Source organism: Eupeodes corollae, chromosome 1, assembly GCF_945859685.1.
Source record: "Eupeodes corollae chromosome 1, idEupCoro1.1, whole genome shotgun sequence".
NCBI classification, from domain to species: domain Eukaryota; kingdom Metazoa; phylum Arthropoda; class Insecta; order Diptera; family Syrphidae; genus Eupeodes; species Eupeodes corollae.
This window is the reverse complement of record NC_079147.1, coordinates 160,788,717-160,815,712: the sequence shown is the minus strand read 5'-3', so window position 1 is coordinate 160,815,712 and position 26,996 is coordinate 160,788,717. Positions and strand designations below refer to the sequence as shown.

Below are 26,996 nucleotides of genomic sequence, written 5' to 3'. Positions count from 1 at the left end.
CAAAATAGTCTTTGGAGATGAATTCTAAAATGAAATGGTATCATGCACTTTGTGGTACTGATACCAGTGAAGAGTGCGTTTTCATTAGATGTACTTTTAATTAAGATGAAAAACCGCGTCGAAGTTATTGCTGTAAGAGAGTGAGGTTAGGTTAGGTTAGGTTAGGTTAGGTTAGGTTAAAGTGGCTGTCCAAGATGGAAACGGAAACACTTAGGCCAGTTTAATGGCCCATTGTGTTATCACATGAATCTTGAGGCTTCCTCCTAAGCTCAATGGAATTAGCTTGAGTGCCTAACGAAACGTTAGAGGCTTATTATCCCGATATGATTAAGATCGTTTAGATCGTCAAAGAAGAATTCTCCTAGGTAATTCTTGGGTTTTCGAGCCAGAACAGGGCATGTGCAGAGAAGATGAAGAACCGTTTCTTCCTCTTCCTCGTCCATACAGCTTCTGCAAAAGTTATTTGAGAATACGCCTAGTCTCGTGGCGTGCTTTCCTATTAGACAGTGTCCGGTTATGGCACCTATTATCGAGTTTATATGCGATCTGCTTAGAGAGAGCAAGCACCTTGAACGTTTTAAATCCAGTGTTGGCCAGATGTTTTTTGTGACTTGGCACGTGGTGATGTTGTTCCACCTGGTGCCTGCCCTCCTCACAGCCTCTTGCATTAGCAGCAGTTTACAGGTAGCGATTGGTGTGCCAATTCTTGACAAACGTGGTAGGATGGGCTGTACTGTACCGTTCCTGGCGAGTTCATCTGCCTTACAGTTACCTGGAATGTGTCTGGCCCGTCACCCAGCAAAGGTGAATATTAAACTGTTGCGCCATCTCCATAAGAGATGATCGACAGTTATAGACTGTTATAAAGTTTGTAGAGACAGAGTCCAGAGATTTGATAGCGGCCTGGCTATCAGAGATAATACGGATATCAGATGTTGATATCACGTTTTCTTTGAGCCAAGACAAGACTTCTTTAATCGCCAAAAGTTCCGCCTGGAACACGATACAATGATTGGGAAGGCGGAATGAGAGACTTAATTTCAGTCGTTCAGAGTACACACCTTCACCAACCCCTTCTTTTGTTTTTGACCCATCTGTGTAAAAATGGATTGACTCATCCTCCAAAAAGATCTGGGAGGTATAGAAATCTGGAAATTTCTGTCGAATTGCAGTTAGAGGATGGTGTAGTCTGTGTGCATTGGAATTGATTCTAAATACCTTAGAATTACGGGGTGGCCAATGTTGTTGTTAGTGCACTGCGACTAAGCTTTTTAGGCGAATAGCAGAGCTTGTAGCTATTTGTTTGCTAAATATGTGAAGAGGTGTTAGGCAGAGCAAGGTGTCCAGTACGGTGACAATATATTGATCATAACAAACCACCAAAAAATTTTGTTTAATTAAATCAATTCCTTAAAATTATATACATATCGCTAATCATGGCTATACCACAAAAGAACAATATCAATCCCTTTATGGAATAGAGTGCACAATACTTTTTGTGATCCTATCTTTCGGCAATATAAGCAAACTGGATGGTTTGCCCACTCGGGACCACGTATAATTGACCGTGTGAAAAACATGAAATGCTCAAATCTAAGCCGCAGACAGACATCGTTTGGTCTTGAGACTTATTGATAGTCATTGCAAATGCTAATCTAATTGGAAATTGAAGGCCTTTGAATTGAATTGGCTATAATAGGGATTCGCTGAAATAATATATTTTCACCTCGGGATTTTCCATTAAGAATTATGGCATATTTTTCATTAATTTTTTAATTACAACTAGTAAGTAAGTAAGTTTCATCGGTAGTAACTTTTTCGTCGCATATATCTAACCGTTGTTTTGTGAATGTTTTAGCGGACAGATCCTGAACTTTTTCAACATTACGCCACAGTGGCGATGATTTTAAGCACATGTTGATCTCATCAGCGTACGTTGAACGCGGAATAACGGGAAGTCTCTGTTTGGAATCACCTGAAAGGAGTAACAGAGTGCCGCCAAATAGTCTGTCGCTGTTTTTATATCTTTTAATGTCAAGTTCAACGCCTCAAGCGAATGTTTGTGTACCACAGGGCATTTATCCCAGATGATAATTTAACACTGTTTCAGCACTGTGGTCATGGATGATTGTCTTTTTAATTTGCACCGAGTCTGGGTTATTTTAAATATTTAGTGGCAGTTTAAATACTGAATGAGCTGTTCTGCCTCCATCCAATAAAGTTGCCGCAATGCCAGAAGATGCAATAGCCAATTCGATTCAATTATTTGATCGTATTTAAGCAAGAATTAGCGAAATGAGGAATGTTTTGCTAGTTCCACCTGGTACATCCACCAGAATTCAGAAAACACCTTGTCCTGCAGAATCATCGAGCATGTGGCCATAAATGGTTCTTTTTTCTTCATTCATTAGTGGGACATTGAGAGCAACAATCGCTGCCATTTCTACAGTATTGTATTGGAATACACGATTCAATTCAGTGTCTATTAAATCAGATGCATTTTGATTTGTTGAATACATAACGAAGTGACTGATTGGTAAGATGGCAATGATAACGCAAAGATCCTCAATGTGAAAGGAGAATTTTATATAAATATTAGATATGAATTTCAAATTATGGATGGCAATTTATTTAAATAAAGCATGTAAAACTATCTTTTTTATGGTAAAGGTTGTCGTGGTAAAGAGGTCAAGCTACTACACGCATTAAGTCTTCCACATCTGATTTAGAAAAGAGCCAAATTCTAAGATTTTTTAAGAACCTATGGCATGAACCATTGTTGTTGCATACAGTAGACAGTAGAGATGATCTCAACGAGCGATTTATGGCATTTATTCTTACTGTATTGTGACCACCCCGCAGATAGAACAGTCTCAATAGTCAATACCTTATAAACATAAAGATGCCGAACAACGGAAATGGTGGTTCCCATCCAGGTTTGGAAAGCATTACTTTAATGATCTTCTGAACTGTGATTAAAGGCTGAAGATTGCTGATAAATGCACTACCCCAGCAGGAAATACCATATTCTAACCGAGAGGTAGCTAATGCATAAATGATAGATGTTAGCAGGTTTACTGGTACTATTTTTCGCATGAGAAAGAGTTTTTTCAAAACAATGTACTTGGATTTGCTACACAGCACCATCTGGTGATACTTAAACCAGTTTGCCAAAATAGATAGATCGCTATTCATTGAGGTTTTTATTCAAAGGCAACTGAACAATTGAATTTATATAAATAATAAAAAGTAAAGGCCCGGGCACTGATACTTGGGGGACGCCTACACATGCACTAGTGATCGAATCACTCATAGTTGTATCGATTCGCACTTGCTGAGACCTGTTTTGAAGATAGTATGAGAACCAATTTAAATTTAAATGTTACTTGTGAATCCATATCTGTAAAGTTTGTTTAAAAGAAGTTTGTAGTCGACTTAGTAAAATGCTTTCGTCAAATTAAGAAACAGAGCACCAGATTTATTTGATTTATCGAGTTCATTATCGATGCTTTCCAAGAGAGTCATTTTCGGTAGACTTCATGATTCCATTCTTTTATTAATTTTTCAAACATTTTTAACAAAACAGATAGTAACGAAATTGTTCTGTATTTTTTAGTGTCTGTTTTGTCACTTTTTTAATGTATCGGGATAAAAATTGCAGTTTTTTTATTACTATGCTGCTTAAGTCATCTATTCCAAAGGAAGTTTTTGATTTCAAGTTAGCAATCACATGAGATACTTTATTTTCGGTAACCGCACTAAAAAAGAAGCTCAAACTAAATTATCATTTGGATGTTCTAGACAAATATTTTCGGTGTTTGAGAAAATTGGTGTATAAGTTTACCTACATCTTTGAAAAACAAATTAAAAATATTTGCAATATCTGCAACGCTTTCTAAAACCATATTTTCTGAAAACTCTCTGCGATTAAGTTCACTGCCGCTATTTTGTTTTCCTAAAAGATTGTTAATGATGTTACATTGCTGTTTTGGATTAAAGCTGCTATCGTTTATTTTTTTCTTGAAGAATGCTTCCTTTTGTTTACTAATTTCATTGAGGATATCTTTCTGCATACTTTTTTAGGCGATCTTTATATTTGTTAAATGTAATTTGCCTTTGTTCTTAATATAGAATTAAATTTTTGGTTTAATTTTTTTGTACTTTCGACTCTGTTTAACAATGAATGCATTGCGAAAGAGAAGTACCATTTCTTACTATGTTCATAAATAGAAGCACACCAATTGATACTTCCGCAAATAGATTTCTTTTCTTTTAACAAATTATACAATTGAAGAGCAATGAAATAGAAGAGTGATAGTAAAAAATTAAATTTTTCAAAAAGTACCAATATTTTTAATATTTAATAGTAGTAGATTTTTGATGACAGCTTAACAACGCCTTTTCATGGAATCTATAAGGTCTTCAATAGGTCTAGCATGCCAAACTGCTTAATATCTTCCCACAGGTTTTCAATGGGATTGAGGTCAGGAGATTGAGCTGGCCACCCTATAACCTCAATTCCATTGGCCCGAAACCATTCCTTTGCCAACTTACTGGTATGTTTCGGGTGGTTTTCTTGCTAGAATATCTATTTAAGTGACACGTCCTTCTTAACTAGTGAGTTGTTTTTAAAGATAATAGAACGTAAATGACCTCCACCAACAACAAATATACGGCACTTGAAGGGTTGAAGTTAGGATCGCCTCAATTATTATCATTATGGAAGACTAAGTTTCATTGTGTGCACCTGCTGTTTGTCATAACTCCATACAAAAATTCAAGTGCAGTCAGGATAAGTTTTGAAGTGAATTTCATGGAAATAACTTTGTTTGCGAATTCTCGTTCTAGCTCAACCATAACTGGTCTGGCTGTATGTGCGGTTACTCCTTATTGCTGGAACCAAATCATTTTCAATGAAATAAGTCTTCGGCGGCGCAGTTCTGGTTAAATCAACTCATTCAACATCTTTTAACAGCGGTTCCCGTTTAGTGTTGAAGTGTTTTTTTTTTCAAAGAAGTATGGCCAGCCAATTAACCTTGATGAAACTGCAGTCCCGTCTCATAAAACATTTCTGTATTTAATTCACTCCAAGTACAGCAATTTTGCTTGTTTACATTGCCGTTTAAGTCAAAATAGGCCTCATCAGGTTAGGTTAGGTTAAAGTTTCAGAATCCACACACTTAGGCTAAAAGAAAAAAGGCCCATTGTGATACCACATAAATCTAGAGAATTACTTTTTACTAGTTGAACCAGCTTCTTATAAATCGAAGAAGATATTTAATATCCTTAATAGCTAGTTCACTGGGATTATTAAAAAGGTAGCCTCCCAGATAAAGTCTGCATCTTAGTGAAAGAACAGGGCAAGTGCAGAGAAGGTCTAGTGAAGGCTATATGAGTTTTGTGGCTGCGCATATACATTAACGGGTTTTCACGGCTGTCACTGTTAATCAATTTTTAGAACACCTCGTAACTTGTCGCACGGTAGTCTCCGAAAGAATCAGCTTTTTGCCTCGTTTTTCATCCTGTTTTTGTAAATAGTTGCATTTTATATCATTGTTTTCTACCAGTTTTTCAATTTACTTGTATGTCTTGCCTTGTTTAATTAGTTTTTGAATCCAAGTTCGTTTTCGCAATGCTTGCCTTTTCCCCCCAAATTTATAACTCAAATTATTTAATCAAGTATTTCGCTACACATTCAATGAGACCCCCATAGCTGTAAGATACCTAGGCACTCTTAAGAACCGACTTAATAATCATGCCGATGAATATGTGTGATATGAAAGTACCAACATATAAGTGACATGCCGCTTTTATCACACAAAAATATATTGGGGGCGGATGCATCACTATTTTTAAATAATTATCGAAAAGTACAATCCTTAACAATTAAACTTCTTTTATCGGACTTTAAATAAAATGTTGCACTAAAAAATAACACCAACTCTGATTTTATTAAATCGAACATTGAAGCAGCTTTGAAGATTTTACACCTAGTGTACTCCAGGTAAGTTCTTGATTCCGAGGAGCGGAGATGGCTCGAAATTCTAATGCAAAGAGTTAAGTAACAAAATACTTAAATATCTGAAAACAAAAAAAATGTTATGAAAAGATACGAATTGTTTCTAATTAGATATCCTGTTCACTACGAATTTCTTCTTCGTACTATAAAACTGCTATAAATAGAAATATTACTTTTTTAAAATGATTTGTTCTATGCAGTTATGTTATAGAGTAACCACCTGAAGACAATGGGTGAAGCTTGAAGCTGTCATTGAAAACGCGCAAAGAACGTCCTTTATAGACGTCGACAATAGCGAAGCTGTCACAAAAAAAAACATCTGTCAATTTTGTGCTGTATTTGTTGAATAAATAAATTATTTTAATTGATTGTTAAAGATGAAGAGAAAAAACTTAAACTTCAGCTTCGTACTTTATAACTTTGACAATACCACACGCTTTAATTTTAGCTTCACCAATTTTGTAAATAAGAAAATAAAAGCCTTATTATAAAGATAAAAGTTTAATCTTAAGTTCTAATAACAGAGCAACCTCGACCACCTTTTGCTCCCACCTTTTCTCTTCCAAGACGTAAATGTTGTCGAGTTTATCTGCGTAAATAAGTAACTTCCAAAAGCTTCCTTCAATATATTCATTGTTTCGTTGGCTGTATGGCAATTAGCGCGCCGCCGTCCTATTATGACCAAAGGTTAACCCATCAACTTCCCCCCAATTCAGGTACCAAAAAGTCATTATTCATGCTTCTATAGCGTTCCCCATTCAACCGATACATGTTTGCTCGAATTACCGACTCTGTTGGGCGATTCTTCAAGCGAATCGAACTATTATTTGGTAGAAAATTTTCGCAATTTGCAAACATTTTTCAGGAGCATATCCATTGATGATAAAATGGTAAACCAAAGTAAGCATAAAACAAGATACATCTGTCAAAATGAATTGATTGAAAACCACACGCCTAAAATCTACTTACTTACATAATGTGGCGCTACAGTCTGGACGGATCTGAACCAGTCAGCTCGATCCCTAGTCCATTTGCTTTACATGACCCAGCCATCTATGTTAGTCGTTGAAACAGTCCATTTTCGGTGAACAGCGCTCATTAGGTAGACAAAGTCCTCAACCAACTCAAAGTTAAAGACGTCGTCGTGCAATGTCTTTACTCATTTTTTGATGAAACATATACTTGGTCTTGCATTCATTGACCACTTAACCCATTTCTCCGATTCCGTCACAATGATTAAACATGCACCATTGGCATCATGCTTTGAACTTCCTCGGCGTATCCGACTAATTAGATGGACTTTTGAAAGATTGTGCCTCTAGTGTTGACAATCGAGTTTTTGCACAATTTTTTCCTAAACGAAAACGACATCGAAAAATTAGCAGGCTAAAACCTTGACATTAAATGCGAGGGTGAAATCCATTCCGACCTTGATAGAGCAGCGTGCATTCTACATCGTCATTCTGCACAAACGGATAAGTTTGACAGGGATGCTAAAATTAGACATTGCTCTGTAAAGTTCTACCCTATAAAATGGTGTGTATCGATTTAAAGTTCCTGTTTTCCCCAAGATCTGCCGTAATGTGAATATTTGGTCGATTTTTCTGGTCTGGAACCACACAGATATCAGGTTGTTGATGAAGTAGAAAAGTCTTATATACAATGTTTAGGAGACTGATGCCTCTGCAGTTGGCGGAGTTAAAAGAGTCTCTTTTCTTGTGTATTGGACAAACTATGCTGAGATTCCAATCATCGGGCATGCTTTCTTCTAACCATATTTGCAAATGAGTTAGTGCGTGCTCCCTACCAAATCAGTCTACAATTCGGCAGCGATGCTGTTAACTTCAGCAGGTTTGTTGGACTACAATTTCGATATAGCTATCTTCACTTTTTCGAGGTCGGGTATGCGGAAATGTTGTTTTAGGTCGCCTAGGTTGTGTGGTTCTATTTTTCTTATTGCGGAATTCGATTCATCATCGCCGTAACATAATTTGGAAAAGTGACTTTCCATATTCTCAGCCGTTAATAGCATTTTTTTCCAAAGTTACAAGTTATCATAACTTACTATTAACATAGTCATATAAAACACTAATTTCATTTATTTGAAACAACTCAATGTGAATAAATGAACTACATATTGACGTTTCCCATTCCTTATTGATTAACCACCCACGCAATTAACGAGAATCTTATAACGGTTGTTGAACTTTTAGCATACATTATGTACATACGAGTAGAATGCTTTGTTGACAATTATATGCGCCTCCAAGCCCCTGAAATTGAAACAACGATAAGTCTAGAAAATCCAAAGAGAATCTGAATCTTACTGCATAATTTAAAACCCTGCACCTGCACGTGATAACATTATTAATGCAAAATTTATTGTTATCAAATTCAACCGCTGCGCTGGGCTGAGCTGCGCTACTCGCTAAGTTGACGTTGACCACTCTGCAAATTATATTTACAAATATACCAGAATATTTAATTGAATGTCAATGCAAATATCTTATATTTCTATTCTTGTAATATACGAGTTTCATGTTTAATTTGAGTTTTATGTTTTGTTTGTGCTTTAAAATATAAAATATCTTTAGGTTCACATCATCCAAAACAACGATAAAACCTAACAATGAATAATAAACATGCAATCTTTTTGAAAACAATGTACCTAATGTGTTTATGTCTCTGGATATTCTTTTGATCGGTTTGGGAAATTCCTCACCACGGGTTGTTAATATCGTAAAATAGTATTATAGATTTTCTATTTTAAACTTAAAGTTTTCTCAAAATCTAAGATCCGATTTTTGTTTTAATTCATTTGTATTTATTAATTCTTTAAACTATTTTAAAGCCCCATGAGGACTGTCTTAGTTAAACTAAGCCCTAAAACTATAAGACGGGTATGTAGTAAGCCGGTCAAGGTCCCGTTCTGACCGGATTGTAAATCATTTTCACCATTTTTTCCTAAAGCAATTTACACGTGTTTAACTTCTACTACTCGTATAAACTTTATATTTACGACAGTTCCTAACTCAGATACAATTAGCTGCACTGTCTAAATTTTGTATAAGCCGTTAAAGAACTATTCGTTTCTATGTTTTATAGTTTTTGAAAAAATTGGAAAAAAATGTTTGCATTTAAGGAAACTGGATTTAAAACAATTATATTATAAAAAAGTTTTTTAATTGGCACGGGTAGATTTTGGGGCGACCCGCCGCCGTTGGCCCAAATGGAACTCGACGACATGTGATTCCAGCAAAACGACGCTACGTGCCACGATTGACAATTTGTGTGAACGATTTGAGGGTAAAGGGTAAGTTTATCTCCCAAATAAGTGATGAAAATTGGCCAACAAGGTCATGTCATATGAACCCATTAGATTTTTTCCTAGATGGTTTCTTGAAGTCGCAGTTCTATGCAAACAAACCCCAATCGATCGATGCCCTACAGGTGAACAAATTGTTGTCGGATCTATGCGGAAGAGTCATTGAAAATTGGACCACTTGGATCCGTGCCACCGTAAGAAGCCGAGGTGGGTATTTGAATGATATCATATTCACCACTTGGCATACATACTTACTTACTTAAGGTAGTGCAACAGTCCGGGTGGAACTGGGCCTCAAGCAACATGCGTCTCCAGCCAGGCCGGTCCCTAACTAGCTGTCTCCAGTTTCGTATGCCAAGTTGGTTGAGGTCTTCACCCACCTGCGTGTGCCACCCGAGCCTCGGTCTTCCTCTACTGCGCCGCCGTCCCTCAGAATTGAATACGAAGACCTTCCGGACTGGAGTGTTGATGTCCATTCGCTCTACATGACCTAGCCATCTAAGCCGTTGGACTTAAATTCTGTTAACTAGGTCAGTGCCGCTGTACAGTTCGTCGTTATATCTTCTCCTCCATTCTCCATCTATGCATAAGGGACCAAAAATCACCCGAAGAATTTTTTTTCGAAGCATCCTAAGATGCTCTTATCCTTTTTTGATAGGGTCCAGCCCTCCGCACCATAAATGAGAACTGGGATGATGAGTGTCTTATAGATGGTGATTTTAGATGCTCGAGAGAGGACTTTACCTCTTAATTGACTTCTAAGCCCAAAAAGGCAGCGATTTACAAGAGTTATTCTTCGTTTGATTTCAGCGCTGAAGTCGTTGTCTGTGTTTATAGCGGTGCCTATGTAGACAAACTCGTTAACTACTTCGAAGTTATAGCTGTCCATGGTGACGTTTTGTCGAAGACGTCGTTGTTCAATGTCCTTTTTTGATGACAGCATATACTTGGTCTTGCCCTCATAGACCACTAAACCCATCTTCTTCAATTCCGTCGCAATGTTCAAAAACGCTCCACTGACATCACGCTTTGATCTTCCAATTATGTCAATATCATCTGCGTATCCGAGTAATTGGATGGACCTTTGGAAGATTGTGCCTCTAGTGCTGACGGTTGAATTTTGCACAATTCTTTCCAGAAGATATTGAAGAAGTCGCATGACAGTGCATCGTCTTATCTAAAACCTTTTTTGACATCAAATGCATCGGTGTCCTCCATCGTCATTCTGCACAAACGGATAAGTTTGACAAGAATGCCAAAACTAGACATTGCTCGGTAGAGCTCTTCCCTATAGATGCTGTCATACGCGGCTTTAAAATCGATAAAGAGATGGTGTGTATCGATTTGAAGCTCCTGCGTTTTTTCCAAGATCTGCCGTAGTGTGAATATTTGGTCGATAGTGGACTTTCCTGGTCTGAAGTCACACTGATAAGGACCTATCAGGTTTTTGACGAACGGCTTCAGACGTTCACATAATACGGCAGAAAGGATCTTAAATGCAATGTTAAGGAAACTAATGACTCTGTAGTTGGCGCAGTTTAGAGGGTCTCCTTTCTTATGTATCGGGCAAACTATGCTAAGATTCCACTCATCGGGCATGCTTTCTTCCGACCATATTTTGCAGATGAGTTGGTGCATGCTCCCTACCAAGTCATCGCCTGCTGCTTTGAATAGTTCGGCAGCGATGCCGTCAGCTCAAGCAGCTTTTTTTGACTTCAGTTTAGATATATCTATCTTCACTTCGTCGAGGTCGGGTAAGCGGAATTGTTGATCTTCGTCGCCTAGGTTGAGTGGTTTTATCTCCCTTACAGCTGAATTCGGTTCGTCATCGCCGTTATATATTTTGGAGAAGTGGTCTTTCCATATTCTCAACAAAGCCTGCGGTTCTACTACGATTTTCTCCTGATCGTCCTTACAGGCTTCGGTTCGTGGCTGGTACCCTTGGGAGGTTTTTTTACCCTTTGGTAAAATTTACGAACCTCATTCCTGTTGTGACATCCCTCTATCTCCTCGATCGCGCGCTTTTCTTGCTTTCTTTTTTCCCATCTAAAAAGCTGGTGTTCCTCTCTCCTCTTCTGCTCGTAGAGCTCGCGAGCATGCCTGTTGTTTCACTTGCCGGCATTCGTCGTCAAACCAGTTATTTTGCTGTTGTGGCCGTGTGAAACCCAGCACTTCAGGAGCGTCATCTCTGATTGCTGCAAGGCAATGTTGCCACTGGTTTTCAATGCTTAATGCAGGCAGCATAGGATTCCTTAAGAAGTTATTAGGGACTTGATCGGAAAACATCATGGCAGTCTCTTGCGATTGTAGCCGTCTAACGTCGAATCTTCTCACAGTACTTCCTTGTTTTGGCTTGGATCGGGATATCCGTAGCCGTACCTTGGCTACAACGAGGTAGTGGTCCGAGTCAATGTTGGCCCTCGGAATGTTCGGATATCCTGGATACTGGAGAAGTGTCGTGCGTCGATCGCAATGTGGTCAATCTGGTTGACGGTTGATTGATCAGGAGATTTCCATGTCCCCTTGTGAATATTAAGATGTGTGAACTGCGTACTAGTTACCAGAACTTCCCGCCCCGCAGCGAAATCAACCAGCCTGAATCCGTTGTCGGAGGTGGTGTCGTGTAGGCTGTATCTCCCGATTATGCCACCAAATATGTCTTCTCTTCCTAGCTTGGAATTAAAATCTCCTAAGACAATTTTAATGTCATCGCCAGGGCACTGCTCTTATGTCTTGTCCAAGAGATCGAAGAATATGTATTTAGTGACTTCATCTTTCTCCTCTGTTGGGGCATGCGCGCATATTAGGCTTATGTTGCCGAATTTAGCCTTGAAACGGATTGTCGTGATGCGCTTGCTCACACTGTTGAAACTAAAGACTTTTTGCCATAGTCTAGTTCCAACAACAAATCCACACCTTGGTAGCAGTCGCCGTAGTATACATCGCAGTCTTTTAGTTTGCGTTTGCCCGGTCCATCCCATTGCACTTCTTGGATGGCGATAATATCTGCATTGCAGCAGTTTAGGGCTTCCGCTAATTGTTCGGCTGCACGTAGTCTGTTAAGCGACCTAAAATTCCACGTGCAGATCCGAAATTCGTTGTCCTTACTTCGTTTGCTTGGGTTGTCAACAGTAAATCCGTCCGTATCTGAGGCTTGTTGGTGCTTCGTAACTTACCTTACACACAGCTTGTGTTATTCCATTTTCAACATCTCCTCGCCCTTAATGAAAAACCCTTTATTTCAAGTCAAATTTTATGAAATTGCTCCTCCTGCCTAAACGAGGGGAGATAGACCCCTTCTCTGATAATAAAAAATGCTTGTATTTAGAACTAACCAAAAACCGTTATTATATCTTTTCGCCAAAGTTATCGTGCCAAAAAATTACTAAACTCATTTAAGCTTTAATACTAAGAAAAGAAAAACTTACGCTACTTTTTCTAACCCTATCCCAATACCATTGGCATCCCTGTCCCCACAAACCATCGAACAATCGATCCCCGGCTACTCTTCAATCTTCAGTCTTAATGGCAAAAATCATGTCCCCTAAGTCACATATCACCAAACGCCAACCACAAGCTAATGAGAAAGTATATCTAAATCTATTAATTTGTTTTTGTTTTTAAAAAGTATATTCATTCGTTCGTTCGTTCGCTCATCAACGCGACGAGACGCTTAGCTACCTCAGCACAGCACCCAGCTGCTATCATTTAGTCACTTCGAGTATCGCTACAAGTGTACAACACATACTAAGTCCCAAGTTTCAGCCAAAAAGATGAAAGATCTGTAATCGTGCGCGAGCGCAGATTCCATTGAAATTTCTCTCCGTGATTTTATTTCAAATTCCAATTATTATAATTGTTATTATTTTAATGATCAACATTCAATTCTTTTTAATAAAATATAACAAAAAATAAAAATTGTTAAATGAAAACAAATCAATTTGCTATGTACACAAGTTCTACGCCAAACGTTAACAACTCGCGACCAATTGGATTGTATGCGGTTTTGATATAAATTTGTGATGGCAATAACGCGGCGGTACCGTGTCCTTCAATTTTAATAAAATTTTTGATTTTTATTTCCCCAGTTTGTAGTGTTAAGTGTTGTTGGACATAGAGCACCGGGCGACGAACACCGCCATAATATAGGACGGACGATTTAATTGACTTTGGCTTTGAGTCTCAATCTCGAGTCAATCGAAAATGAATTTCCCTCAAATTGATCTTGAATCTGGTGTTCTTCACTTTGCCGATCATCAACATCAATATCAACATCAGCGTCAATAAAAATAATAACGTCCGGCGCGCCGCCCGCTCGATCAAAAACACAAAACCAAAACCAAAATAAAAACAAACAAATAAATTTCAAACAAAAATTCGAGGAATATACTGTACATAAATTTTAAATGGTATATATGTTTTTTTGTTTTTATAAATAAATAGTACAATGTGTAGTGTATGTAGGTTAAGATATATATTTTAGTAATGTTTTTATTTTTATATAAAAGAAACAACAACAAAATTGTTGGTTTGTTTTCGGAGAATGCCTGCGACTCTTGCTTCTAAAAGTGTTGAAGACGTGCGGTTTTTCAAAATTGACCAATTCGATTTTAGTTTGTCTAAGATTGTTCTTTTAAATGCACACGTTTTCTTTTTATTGTATTTGATATTTCCTTTCGGTACAAAACGGTTTTCAAAAATTTATACTTGAAAAATAAAAAAAATATTTAGTAAACGTACTGAAGTTTCTGTAATTTAGTGAAGTGACAAAACCACAAAACGACAAACAAGTGATCAAAAAGTGTGAATGAAATTTCAAGGTCGTTTAAGAATCTTGTATCAAAAATTACAAGTTACATAATTATTTAAAACAAAAATAATTATTATGTGAAGTTTTATAGTGGGTAAAAAATTGTCGTAAAATAATTTCATAGAAAAGAAAAAAAGAAAATTTTATAAAAGAAAATCTAAAGTGTCGACTTTTACCCCTTGGAATCATGTTTACAGTACCCTTTCATCGGGATAATTTGTTAACGGCTTCGCTTAGCGATGCATCAGCACTTTACAATCGCAAGACCGTATGTATAAAGTTTTAGATTCGTGATCAGTGTGGTTATATTTTTTTTTGTTTTAGTGTGAGAAGTATTGTTTTGAAAATACTAATTTGATAATTTTAATACCGCTGATGAATTTTGAATTTGAATGTTTGGAATTTTGAATTTTGGTGGCCAAAATAAGAAAAGTGGAATTTTATCACAAAAGTTTTAAAATAAAAAACGTAATATTCAAATTATCAGATGCATTTTTAACCTCCCTTTACGTCATGGGACCCAAAAGTACCCCAGAGCATGTTTGAACACCGATTACTTTTTTGTTTAAAATTGTATTTCTATGGAATTAATAATCAGTGAACGAAAATTTCAATTTTCTAATAATTTTGTGTGTTTTTATGATCACTCTCCTTTTAAAGATTTGGTTGCGATTTTTGTCTGGAAATGATTCATGGGGTTTATTTGTACTCCTCCACTATAAAATATCTAAGTATGATGGTATCACCCGTGGCATGATGGTTAGTGCGTTGAACTGTCATTCCAGAAGTCTTGTGTTCACATTCTATTCCCTTTGCGAGGTAGCGAGGATTATTTGCGAGACATATTTCAATAAGGCGAAGGGTATCTAAAGTAAACGGTGATTTTTTAAGAGCTTGAGAACTTTAAAAAAAAAAAAACGCATAAAATTTGCAAAATCTCATCGATTCTTTAGGTCTTAGGTGGTCCATTCGGAAAGTCCAATTTTGGGTAACTTTTTCGAGCATTTCGGCCGGAATAGCCCGAATTTCTTCGGAAATGTTGTCTTCCAAAGCTGAAATAGTTGCTGGCTTATTTGTGTAGACTTTAGACTTGACGTAGCCCCACAAAAAATAGTCTAAAGGCGTCAAATCGCATGATCTTGGTGGCCAACTTACCGGTCCATTCCTTGAGATGAATTGTTCTCCGAAGTTTTCCCTCAAAATGGCCATAGAATCGCGAGCTGTGTGGCATGTAGCGCCATCTTGTTGAAACCACATGTCAACCAAGTTCAGTTCTTCCATTTTGGGCAACAAAAAGTTTGTTAGCATTGAACGATAGCGATCGCCATTCACCGTAACGTTGCGTCCAACAGCATCTTTGAAAGAAAATACGGTCCAATGATTCCACCAGCGTACAAACCACACCAAACAGTGCATTTTTCGGGATGCATGGGCAGTTCTTGAACGGCTTCTGGTTGCTCTTCACTCCAAATGCGGCAATTTTGCTTATTTACGTAGCTTTTCAACCAGAAATGAGCCTCATCGCTGAACAAAATTTGTCGACAAAAAAGCGGATTTTCTGCCAACTTTTCTAGGGCCCATTCACTGAAAATTCGACGTTGTGGCAGATCGTTCGGCTTCAGTTCTTGCACGAGCTGTATTTTATACGGTTTTACACCAAGATCTTTGCGTAAAATCTTCCATGTGGTCGAATAACACAAACCCAATTGCTGCGAAAGGCGACGAATCGACATTTCACGGTCTTCAGCAACACTCTCAGAAACAGACGCAATATTCTCTTCTGTACGCACTGTACGCATTCGTGTGGTTGGTTTAATGTCCAATAAAGTAAACTGAGTGCGAAACTTGGTCACAATCGCATTAATTGTTTGCTCACTTGGTCGATTATGTAGACCATAAATCGGACGTAAAGCGCGAAACACATTTCGAACCGAACACTGATTTTGGTAATAAAATTCAATGATTTGCAAGCGTTGCTCGTTAGTAAGTCTATTCATGATGAAATGTCAAAGCATACTGAGCATCTTTCTCTTTGACACCATGTCTGAAATCCCGCGTGATCTGTCAAATACTAATGCATGAAAATCCTAACCTCAAAAAAATCACCCTTTATTTTGTTTTTCGTGTTGCAGGTTGTGAACGGTCACTCAGTTCCCACTCCATCGGCTCCTCGGCCAGTTCGATGGACTTATCGTTTCTAAATAAATTTTTGTTTTTCCTTGGTAAGTTAAAATTGCGAAAAAGTATGGAAGTCGCTACTTCTAATAAAGTGTGAAATAGAACCATGAGCAATTGTTGTTTTTGACTTTTGATCGAAAACATCAACTCCTGCACCTTTGGCTTTGTTGTAGCTCATTATTATCACATCATAGAGTTATTTTGAGAACAGGAAGTGTTTTTTTGTTGTGTTGATACCGAAACCAATTGATACTGAAAAACTTGTTAACTTCCCATAGGAAGTTACTGTAATGGGTCCGATTTGTCAAATTGAAAATTGCCTGGTGCCTAGAGTCAAAATAAAAGATTTTTAGAAAGATGTCTGCGCGTCCGTTACGTTCGTACGTCCGTACGTTCGCGACCATAGCTCAGTAGTCCATAGCTCAAGCACAAGAAGAGATATCGACTTCAAATAAAATTTGTTATACAGGAAAAAGACAGAAAGATTCAGAAAGGGCTCTCAAGACAATTGTGTTGGCGGTTTTTTTACCATATCAGTTAAAAAAAGGTGAACATTTTGGTTAACCCTAAATATCTCATGAACCAAAAACACCAGAGATTTGAATTAAATTTTATATAATATATTGTAAAGTGATACTAAACAAGTATATTTTCTGAAAAAAATCTAATAAACGGTTTTTTTTTATAAATCACAAAAACTGAAAAAAAAAAATTGTCACCTCGAAAATTTTATGACTAAAATACGATTTTATCCCCAAAACAATTTTGCGAAACGAAGAAAAATGTTTTTGACATCTAATAGAATTTTGAAATAAATCTAACTGACAGTTTTTCTTACAAAAAATTTAAGAAAAATTGGTAGAAATGGATTTTCGATTCAAAAATTTGACAGTAAGGCTTCCAACTAATTTTAACTTAAAAGAAATATTGTTGTCAACATTCAGTAAAATTTTGAAAAAAATCTAAGTGACAGTTTTGACACATTTTTAAAACTTTGAAAAATTGGCTTTAATCTACTTTTATCTTTTAAAAAATATTGTTTTCAACATTCTGTACAATTTTGAGAAAAATCGAATGGACAGTTTTTTTTTAAACAACAATAAAAACTTAAAATAAACAATAAAAGTTGGTAGAAATTGATTTTCGGCTCAAATATCTTTTCGAAACTTTATGACTATGTCTTCCAAATTATTTTCACTTATAAAAAATTTTGTTTTCAACACTCGGAATTTTATTTAAAAGAATCGAACTGACAGTTATTTTATAAAAAATAAAATCCTAAAAAAAACATTACTCAAAGGTGGTAAATATTTGCTTTCGACTCAAATAGCTTTTCAAAACTTTAAAATATTGTCTTCAAACTTTGTTATTACACAGAAAATATTCTTTTCGATATTGAGTAGTTTTTTTTATAAAAATCCAAAAGTTGTTTTTTATAAAAAAATAAAATCTACAAAAAAATAGTACGCAAATTTGGTAAAAATTGATGCTCGGTTCTTTATATCTCTCAAATTAATTTCATTCATCCAATTCGTAAAAATTTAAGGCATGCTACTTAAATTGGTAAAAAATTGTTTTCGACTAAAAATCTATTTAACAAAACTCGATTTTAAAACTACACTAACCCACCATGAAAACCTACATATAAACTTTGAAGTAAGACAAATCGACAGACGCAATGGGAAGCTATCAGTGTGGGTCGCATCCCAGCCTCTCTTTGTTTTGATTTTGAACATGGACTGGTCGATACTGCTTTCTGTTATTGACACTTAGGGAACAGGTTAAAGTTTGTAAGGTTGAGCTCGATGTCGAAAAAAATGTATCGAAAACATTCTGGGGTACAAATGGACCTCATGAAACGATTGTACCGATTTTTGCTGTGATGTAAGGGAAATGATCACATGTATTTAAAGTTTATAATATTTCCATTTGTTAAAAGAATAAACGAAGTTTATAATTCAAGATATAGATACAATTATTTTCATGCGTTTTTTTCGGGGCCAAAAAAAGTAAGAATAAATCAGATTTTTCCCAAGGATAAGGCAAACAATAAGTGCAAATGATTTTTTTTAGGAAAATAAGTTATACCCTAAAAAAACTCTTATAAAGTGCCGTAGATAAACTAATGATTTGGGCTGATCGTCGTGGACTGGGTGTTCAGTGTCCACCCACATAAAACCGATTTAGTCCTATTTTCGAAAAACAAATTTCCAAATGTTAACCCTCCCTATATTAAATGTATACAATTAAAGTTCTCAGACGAGTCTAAGTACCTGGGTCTTATTTTAGACAAAAAATTAAATTGAAAACGCAATAGACAAGAAATCTCTAGAACTCTGTGACTACAAACTAAAAACAGTCGATATCTGTCGACCATCTCTAATGCAGATGGAACATAAGTTTAATATTCACCGGGCCAGGCCATAGAGACATTCCAAGAAATTGTAAGGCAGATGAACTCGGCAGAAAAGGTACAGTACAACCCACTGGCACGGATGACAAATTTTGTAGCCTCTTTTTTTATTGTCTTACAATAAGTCGGCAATTACGTTGTATGTTTACTTATCTCTTAAAATTGTAGGTCTGACAATTTTCCAGATATATGTATACCAACCGTTAGTTTGTGTTCCAAAGTGAATTGTTAAAAAAAGTTATGACGTTGAAAGACAAGTCATGCAAAATTTAGACCTAAAACTTTTAGTCTTCAAAACATTCAAGAACAAAATTAGGTGGTTAGTATCTTAAGGTTTATCTAATTTTATGAGCAATGACACAACAAAACAAAAAAACAAACAAATTTTAAGTAATCGCTTGACACTTACAGTCAAACTTCCTTAAGTCGAATTTCTCTATAACTCAAAATTTTATTGAAAACTATGATTTTTCAACCTTATTTTCATGAATTTTGCACTCCAATCTCTATAAATCGAATTTTTTAGATTCTGTTTGATGCCAAATAGTCTCTTTAACTCGAACTTTTTCTCCTATGGGGAGATCCCACTTAATTTAACCCCTTTTTCGAAATTTACTAAGGCTACTATAGTTCTTTTAGACATTTGTTTAGTATATACATTCTAAATTCCTTGCTCTTATTTGGGAAACCCCCTTTGTTTCAAATTTTTGAAAAATACTTGAGTCTACTGTGATTAATTTCTGTATTTTTTTTTTTGAAGAAGAGGGATGGCTATTCAGAGTTTATGTGTTTTTCATTTGAAATTCGGTCTTGAACGGGTTAACTAGCTTTTATGCGCAAAAGTTCCTAGTTTTGTTTATTTTATTTTAGTTGAAAAAGCAGCAATTCACGAATTCAAAATTTCAGCAAGAAAATTAAATCATCTTCCTTTTAAACAAAAGCTGAAATTCATAAATGAGGTTGAGAGTGGTGTCAAAAAGAAAATCGTAGCCATAAAATATGGGTTAACGCCAAGTGCACTTTCCACCGTATTGAACAACAGAGAAAAACAAAAAAAAAATGTTGAAACTTCACGAAACGAAAAAACTTTTGTTTTTCTATAACTCACATTTTTTTCTTTCATTTTGAGAATTCGACTGATGGAAGTTCCACTGTATTTAGCTGAAGAAAATACTAGAATCTTTAAAAACAAGTTTATCCATTAATGTTTAATCATTTCACAAAAAATTTGTATACCACCGAAAAACATAATTTATTTAAATTGTATTAAAAATCAATGTCAAGAATCTCTGATTTAAAATATGTGGTAACATTTTGTGTGTCCATATGCACATAAAATTATTAAATTTTTAATTATTCAAGAATTAAATAAATTTATTATGAATGGAATGTTTTTGTTTATTTTACAACTAAACGTATTTATTAACAAAACATGTCGTCGGATTAGAATATAAAGCCAGTTTAATCGTTACTAAAATTGTATTTTTTACATACATTACATTTTTCAGACCAATCTTGAATTTTTTTTTTAAATTGGCTTACAAACAAACTGACCATGTCCGACCAACATAAATATTGCGACTTGAAACAATACTTTTTAAAGAGTAATATTGTCCTGAATTTGATTCTGGCCTTAAATATGATTTTTGTATCACATTAAGTTTTAGAAATATGCAACTTTAAAAATGGTAAAGACAACCGAAAACCGGACTTTGAAGGCTAAGTTAAAGCACAACATATTCTTTAACATTAAATTGTATACATTTTTTGCAAAGAATAAATCTTTGTATTCTAGTTACAGCTTCCAAATGGTGAATATTAGACTGGACACAAGACCTAGCAAATTGGTCATCTACAAAACGAAAACAAAATAAGTTAATTTTGAAGTTCAAAAAATATATCACAATTATCTTCTAAAATTCGGAGGCAAATAGCTTCTTCATCGTCTATTATGTACAGAAAATCCTCTGTACCTACCAGCTAACATTTTGTATCTTTTTATTTACCAGCAAATACAAAAAGCTGAAATCAATTTTCAAGTTTCTTGAAATTAAACCATGTGTTGAATCAGCTGTTCTGTCAGATATACCTACATACCCCAGAAATTCTTGGATACCTTTGGATTCCTTTTTTGAAATTCCAGCTGTGTTTGATCAGCTGTTATTTTACACGTCAAACATTAACAAAAAGGTATCCGGATACCCTATCTGTCTGAGATTGAACGCAGCCAATTTTTTTCGGAGTTGGTCTTTTTGACAGCTGTCACTTAATTTATGCGCATTGTGATTTTCCATTTAATAAGAAATAGACTTAGTAATGAACAATTTAAGCAAATGGTTCCGTTCACGCCACTCATCGAGGAAATACATTAATTGAAACACAATTTTGGTGAGCGCATTATTTCGTCTTCTTGTAATATACGAATTTAATTTCTTCTTGAAAACCACACATAAACAAAAAAACACTCTTTATAAAAATATACAAAAAAAGCTCTTGTTTCAAATTAATAAAAATAAACTAAAAATTTAAATTAGTACTTCCGAAAAGGGGTGTGTTCAACTAACGAAAACAGGAAGCGTTAAAATGCATACCACCTTGAATATGCTATGCAGTGACTGCGTCAATGTTTACATTTTGAATGTTTTAAAATCGAATAACTATTTGAATATTATAGTTTATTGATCTTAAAATTGAACCTTGAAATATTTCTTCTAAATTGTATTTGAATACAAAGAAAAACAAAAATCAAAGAGGAATTCTAAAAACAACAGAGAGAGAACATCTAAATCGATTTTCGGACTATTTTTTAATGCAAAATTGGGGCAGTCAATCTAAATGGTGTGCTAAATAAAAACGATCACTTTTTTATTTATATTAAAAAATAAGAAAGACAGAAGTTGAAAAACGTTATAGCAGAGTAAAATTTAAACATTTTAATATGAATCAAACGAAAATGGATTATACAGTGATGACTAAACTAAGAATAGTGAATCAATAAATTCTATCGTAATATCTTTCCTAAATTTGTTCTAAAAAAAATACAATTACTTTCGGATTTACTGTCCAAATTTTCTAGATTCACTGAAAAATGTCCATTAGTATTTATTAAAGCACTTTTAAAAAGATGAAATTAGTTTTAAGGCAATAACTCTAATTTTAACCAGATATTCGATATTTTTGGTAAAAAACCATTACTTCGATTTTTCTTAAAATTTTACCAAATACCAGTTACAAAAACCGTTTTATGATTTTTTTTTCAAAATCATACTTATTTGGTATCACCACAGGTAAAATTAAGTTTTGAATTCGCTTGCTGAGCAGGTTGGTGAGCTATTTGGAGGCAACCAAAGAATTTAACTTTTTTTAATTTGCTTCTGAATAATTGAAAGTACGGAGTTATTTAGAGCTTATTAAATAACTAATTAAGAACGATTTTAAACATTTTGTGTACTCCAAATTTTTATTAAAATTCTTCGCTGTTAAAAGTTTTAATCTTTTTTCTGACATTTATATATTAGTATATATATTAATTAATTAAAAAAAATAATAAAAAATATAAAATTAAATTCAAAAAGTTTTGAAAAAAAAATACAAAATTACCTGGCGAACTAATTAGGAACAATTAATTTTTAGTTCAAATTTGAAGTCTTATTTCAATTTTTTGTTGGGAAACCTTTATTTTTTATAACTGCCTAACACCGCCTCAACTAACATGCGTCTCCAGCCAGCTCGGTCCCTAGCTAGCTGTCTCCAGTTTCGCACGCCAAGTTAGTTGAGGTCTTCACCCACCTGGGTGCGCCACCTGAGTCGCGGTCTTCCTCTACTGCGCCGTCCCTCATGATTGGATTCGAAGACCTTCCGGGCTGGAGCGTTGATGTCCATTCGCTTTACATGACCTAGCCATCTAAGCCGTTGGACTTTAATTCTGCTAACTAGGTCAGTGTCGCTGTACAGCCCGTACAGTTCGTCGATATATCTTCTCCTCCATTCTCCATTTATGCGTACAGGACCAAAAATCACCCGAAGAATTTTTCTCTCGACGCTCTCATCTTTCTTTGGCAGGGTCCAAGCCTCAGTGCCAGAATTGAGAACCGGGATGATGAGTGTCTTATAGATGGTGATTTTAGATGCTCGAGAGAGGACTTTACTTCTCAATTGCCTTTTGATGATAGCATGTACTTGGTCTTGCCCTCATTGACCACTAAACCCATCTACTTCGCTTCCATGGCATTGCTCAAAAACGCTCCACTGACATCACGCTTTGATCTTCCAATTATGCCAATATCATCTGCGTATCCGAGTAATTTGATGGACCTTTAGAAGATTGTGCCTTTCCAGAAAGATATTGAAGAAGTCGCATGACAGTGCATCGCCTTGTCTAAAATCTTTTTGACATCAAATGCATCGGTGAGATCTTTTCCGACCTTGATAGAGCAGCGTGAATTCTGCATCATTCTGCACTAACGGATAAGTTTGACGGGGATGCCAAAACTAGAGCTTTTCCCGATGGATGTTGTCATACGCGGCTTTTAAATTGATAAATAGATGGTGGGTATCGGTTTGAAGCTCCTGAGTTTTTTCCAAGATCTGCCGTAGTGTGAATATTTGGTCTATAGTGGACTTTCCTGGTCTGAAGCACACTGATAAGGACCTATCAGGTTGTTGACGAACGGCTTCAGACGTTCACATAATACGGCAGAAAGGATCTTATATGCAATGTTAAAGAGGCTGATCTTTACTTGGCTCAATTTAGAGGGTCTCTTTTTTATGTATCCGGCAAACTATGCTGAGATTAAACTCATCGGGCATACTTTCTTCCGACCATATTTTGCAGATGAGTTGTTGCCGTCTCCCTACCAAGTCATTGCCTGCTGCTTCAGTTCCAACAGCTTTGTTTGACTTAAGTTCAGATATACGAGTAGCTATCTTTATCTTCACTTCGTCGAGGTCGGGTAGGCGAAATTGTTGATCTGCGTCGCCTAGGTTGAGTGGTTCTATCTCCCTTAAAGCGGAATTCGGTTCTTCATCGCCGTTATATAATTTTGAGAAGTGGTCTTTCCATATTCTCAGCATCGAATGCGGTTCTACTACGAACCCTGATCGTCCTTACAGGCTTTTGGTTTGTAGCTGGTACCCTTGGAAGGTTTTTGTTACCTTTTGGTAAAATTTGTGAACCTTCGTCCATTCGTCAAACCAGGGTTTCGCTGTGTTGGCCGTTCGAAACCTAGCACTTCAGAGGCGGCATCTCTGATAGCTGCAAGGCAATGTTGCCACTGGTTTTGAATGCTTAATGCAGGCAGCAAAGGACTCCTTTAGAGATTATTAGAGACTCGGTCGGAAAAGGACATGGCAGTCTCTTGCGATTGTAGCCGTCTAACGTCGAATCTTCTCACAGTACTTTCTTGTTTTGGCTTGGATCAGGATATCCGTAGCCGTACCTTGGCTACAACGAGTTAATGGTCCCAGTCAATGTTGGCCCCTCGGAAAGTTCTGCCGCCTGGATAAGGAGAGGTGCCTTAGTAAAAACACATCTCCCCTCTCTGTCGTTTGCTGCCCACAACAACTTTCCCCTATTGTTAGAACCCAATCTCCAGTTGATGTACTAGGCACCCGATGTTCACCGGTGGGAGGTGAGGGTAGGAGTTGATAGACAAATTTGAGTATTGAGAAAAAACCTGTGGACGGTTGTGTCCTCTTGAATGCACATGTCTACCATTTGAACATCGCTTAGGGTCATTGCCCTGCATAAATTTCCACGTCACGGGCAATTCCCCATCTGCATAGGGCAGAAAAACGTCTTCAAGGGTGTTTATGTAGCTTTGGGCATTCATTATACCTTCTATGCGATATAACGGACGGTTTGCAACCCCATAGCATGATACTTTAACCTCCATGTTTAAGGGTGACAGTTGTGTACTTAGGGTTGAATGCTTCCTTTTTTGGTCGTAGAACATATTGTTTCAATCGGAACCGACTCTATTGATCTTCGTTTCGTCACTCCACAACATTTTTTTCCACTGTCAGATGGTCCAGTTCTCATGTTCTCTGGCAAAAGCTAACCTAGCCTTTTGATTTTTCAATGAAAGCAGTGCTTTTTTCTGGCCGATCTTCCATATAGTTGGCTCTCACACTATCGTTCTCTAATAGAGCGTGCTGAAAGTGCATTTGGGTCTTCACCAAACAATTAACCCAACGTGGGCGTCGATGGTTTTTCTCCGTTGTGCCACGAATTCAGTGGTTTTGTGGTTTTCAACATATTTTATGGCATTGAAAACCATCGTTTTGGAGCAATTAAGCTTATTTGAAATTTTCTAAGATGACAAGTTTTCTTCATTTCTAAAATTTAGAGTTTTTTTTTCATTCCCATATCTCTTTTAAAGGTCTTAAAACAAAGTGAGGACTTGTAATTCAGTTTATTTCAAATAAATTATTAAACTTACTTACAAATGCTTACGTTTAAAACGGAATAATAAAACAAGAAGCAAATCGGGAGTAGTACTAAGTCATCAACATATAACAGAACTTTAATTTGTATATCAGCAAACGATATCCCTCCTGGAAGTATATCACAAATGTCGTCAACAAACAAAGCAAAAAGTAATGTGCTTAGAATACAGCCCTGTGGAACACCTGCAGTTGTTTCAAACCTTAAAATCTACGAAACAATCGTATAGTTTTTTTTTTTATCAATGGATTTTCTAGCAAGGCTTGTCAAAGCAAATATTTGATCCATGGTTGAGAAGCCCGACCGAAAGCCAGCTTGGAACATACTTAAAATTAAAAGGTTTTTTCTTCGAACCATTTGGTAAGCCATTCGTATGGAATCGAAGTAAGAATCTTTCTCAAAGTGCTTAAAATAAAAATTCCTCTGTAGTTTTCCGGTAAAGTGACATTACCGCTCTTGTGAATTGCAAAAATAACTGCTTTGTTTAGTTTGTGTGGCACATAAGAATCGCTATATAATCTGTTAAGGTATGATACAAGTCAATTCTTGAGTTGAACTGTGTAGAACTCTACTGGAATTTCATCTTTGCCAGGAGCTTTATTGTTTTTAATCTAATGGAGTGAAGAATCGAGTTCAGACAAAGATATTGGACAATCCAGATCATCAACTAAAACGTTGGCTATATCTGTAGTTGCTATGTGTCACAAATAAACAACACTTCTATAATTTTGACAAAGAAACTAAAAATACAATTTTTTTGTTTTTATAGTTCTTGTAGACAAATCGTTATCCGAAAAAATAAAACATCAATAAATAAAAGTCCAATTGTTGTTGGAATTAATTAATGAAATGGAAATTAACAAAATTATGAATTTAAATTTTTCAAATATTTACTGTTACTGTAATAAAAAAAATACTCAAGGTCAATAAGATTCTAAACTTATACAAAGTATATTTAATATGATTGTATTTTCATGAATTGTTTTTAAAATTACTGCAAAACAACAACTTGTTTTTTGTGTAATACATTTATATTTGTGTTGTTTTGGGATGCGTCCAATAAACTGCGTGCTTACATTCTTACAATTCTCTTTTTATTTTGTTTGTTCAACTATACGTGACCTAGAAATTGAACACGTTCACTATAGATTTTTTTTTCAAAACAACTTTTTATCATTTAAAATAAATATTGTAACTTACACGATTACGAAAAAATTCAACTACAATATGCATACCTTCAAAATAAGTTACAAACAAAAATTTAAGACTTATGTGACATTGATTTAATTTAAATAAACAAATCAATAAAAAGTTTCGATCTTAAACAAACAACAAACAAATTTTGTTTTATTTAATCTGAAATAGTATTTTCTTTGTTGTTGTGTCGTTATTTTTAATGGATATTTGCTTTTTGATATTTTAAAAATAAAGTTCTTTGTATTGTTGCTTATATTTAAGAGGTTCTTAATACTAATAATAATAGATATTTACTCATGCGGCGAACAGGCGCTTGGTTTGAAATCATAAAATTATAACCGGGTGGCCTAGGTCGTATCTGACAGATACAATTTGAAAATCAGAAACTACTTAACGTAAATTTCCATTATGCTGGCAAATATTTTACTCAAACAAACACGCGCTGGTTAATGATTTATTTCGACTAAACGAAATGGTTCTCTCTTTTTTTCGAAATTAACAATTTTACTTTGTATTTTGTTTTTAATTTATTTTGTATTATACATTTTTATTATTTTTGTAACAATGACGTAATTGAAAATTTCTAAAAAATGCTACGTCATATTTATT

At 35.6% G+C, this 26,996-nt stretch overlaps 1 protein-coding gene across 4 annotated transcripts in view; it reads left to right on the top strand.

Moving 5' to 3' along the window:
• The window catches only part of LOC129943464 (TBC1 domain family member 4), a 109,477-nt gene that overhangs the window by 38,661 nt on the left and 43,820 nt on the right, over positions 1 to 26,996 (top strand). The window contains exon 1 of one of the 4 annotated variants that reach the window (XM_056052940.1): positions 13,024 to 13,753. The exons of 2 other annotated variants lie outside the window; for them this stretch is intronic. In XM_056052940.1, coding sequence (XP_055908915.1) covers positions 13,751 to 13,753 — 3 coding nt within the window. In that variant the 5' untranslated portion in view covers positions 13,024 to 13,750. Of the gene's footprint in view, positions 1 to 13,023; positions 13,754 to 13,778; positions 14,423 to 26,996 lie in introns of those variants that run through there. One more of the 4 variants, XM_056052939.1, reaches the window with a different exon arrangement.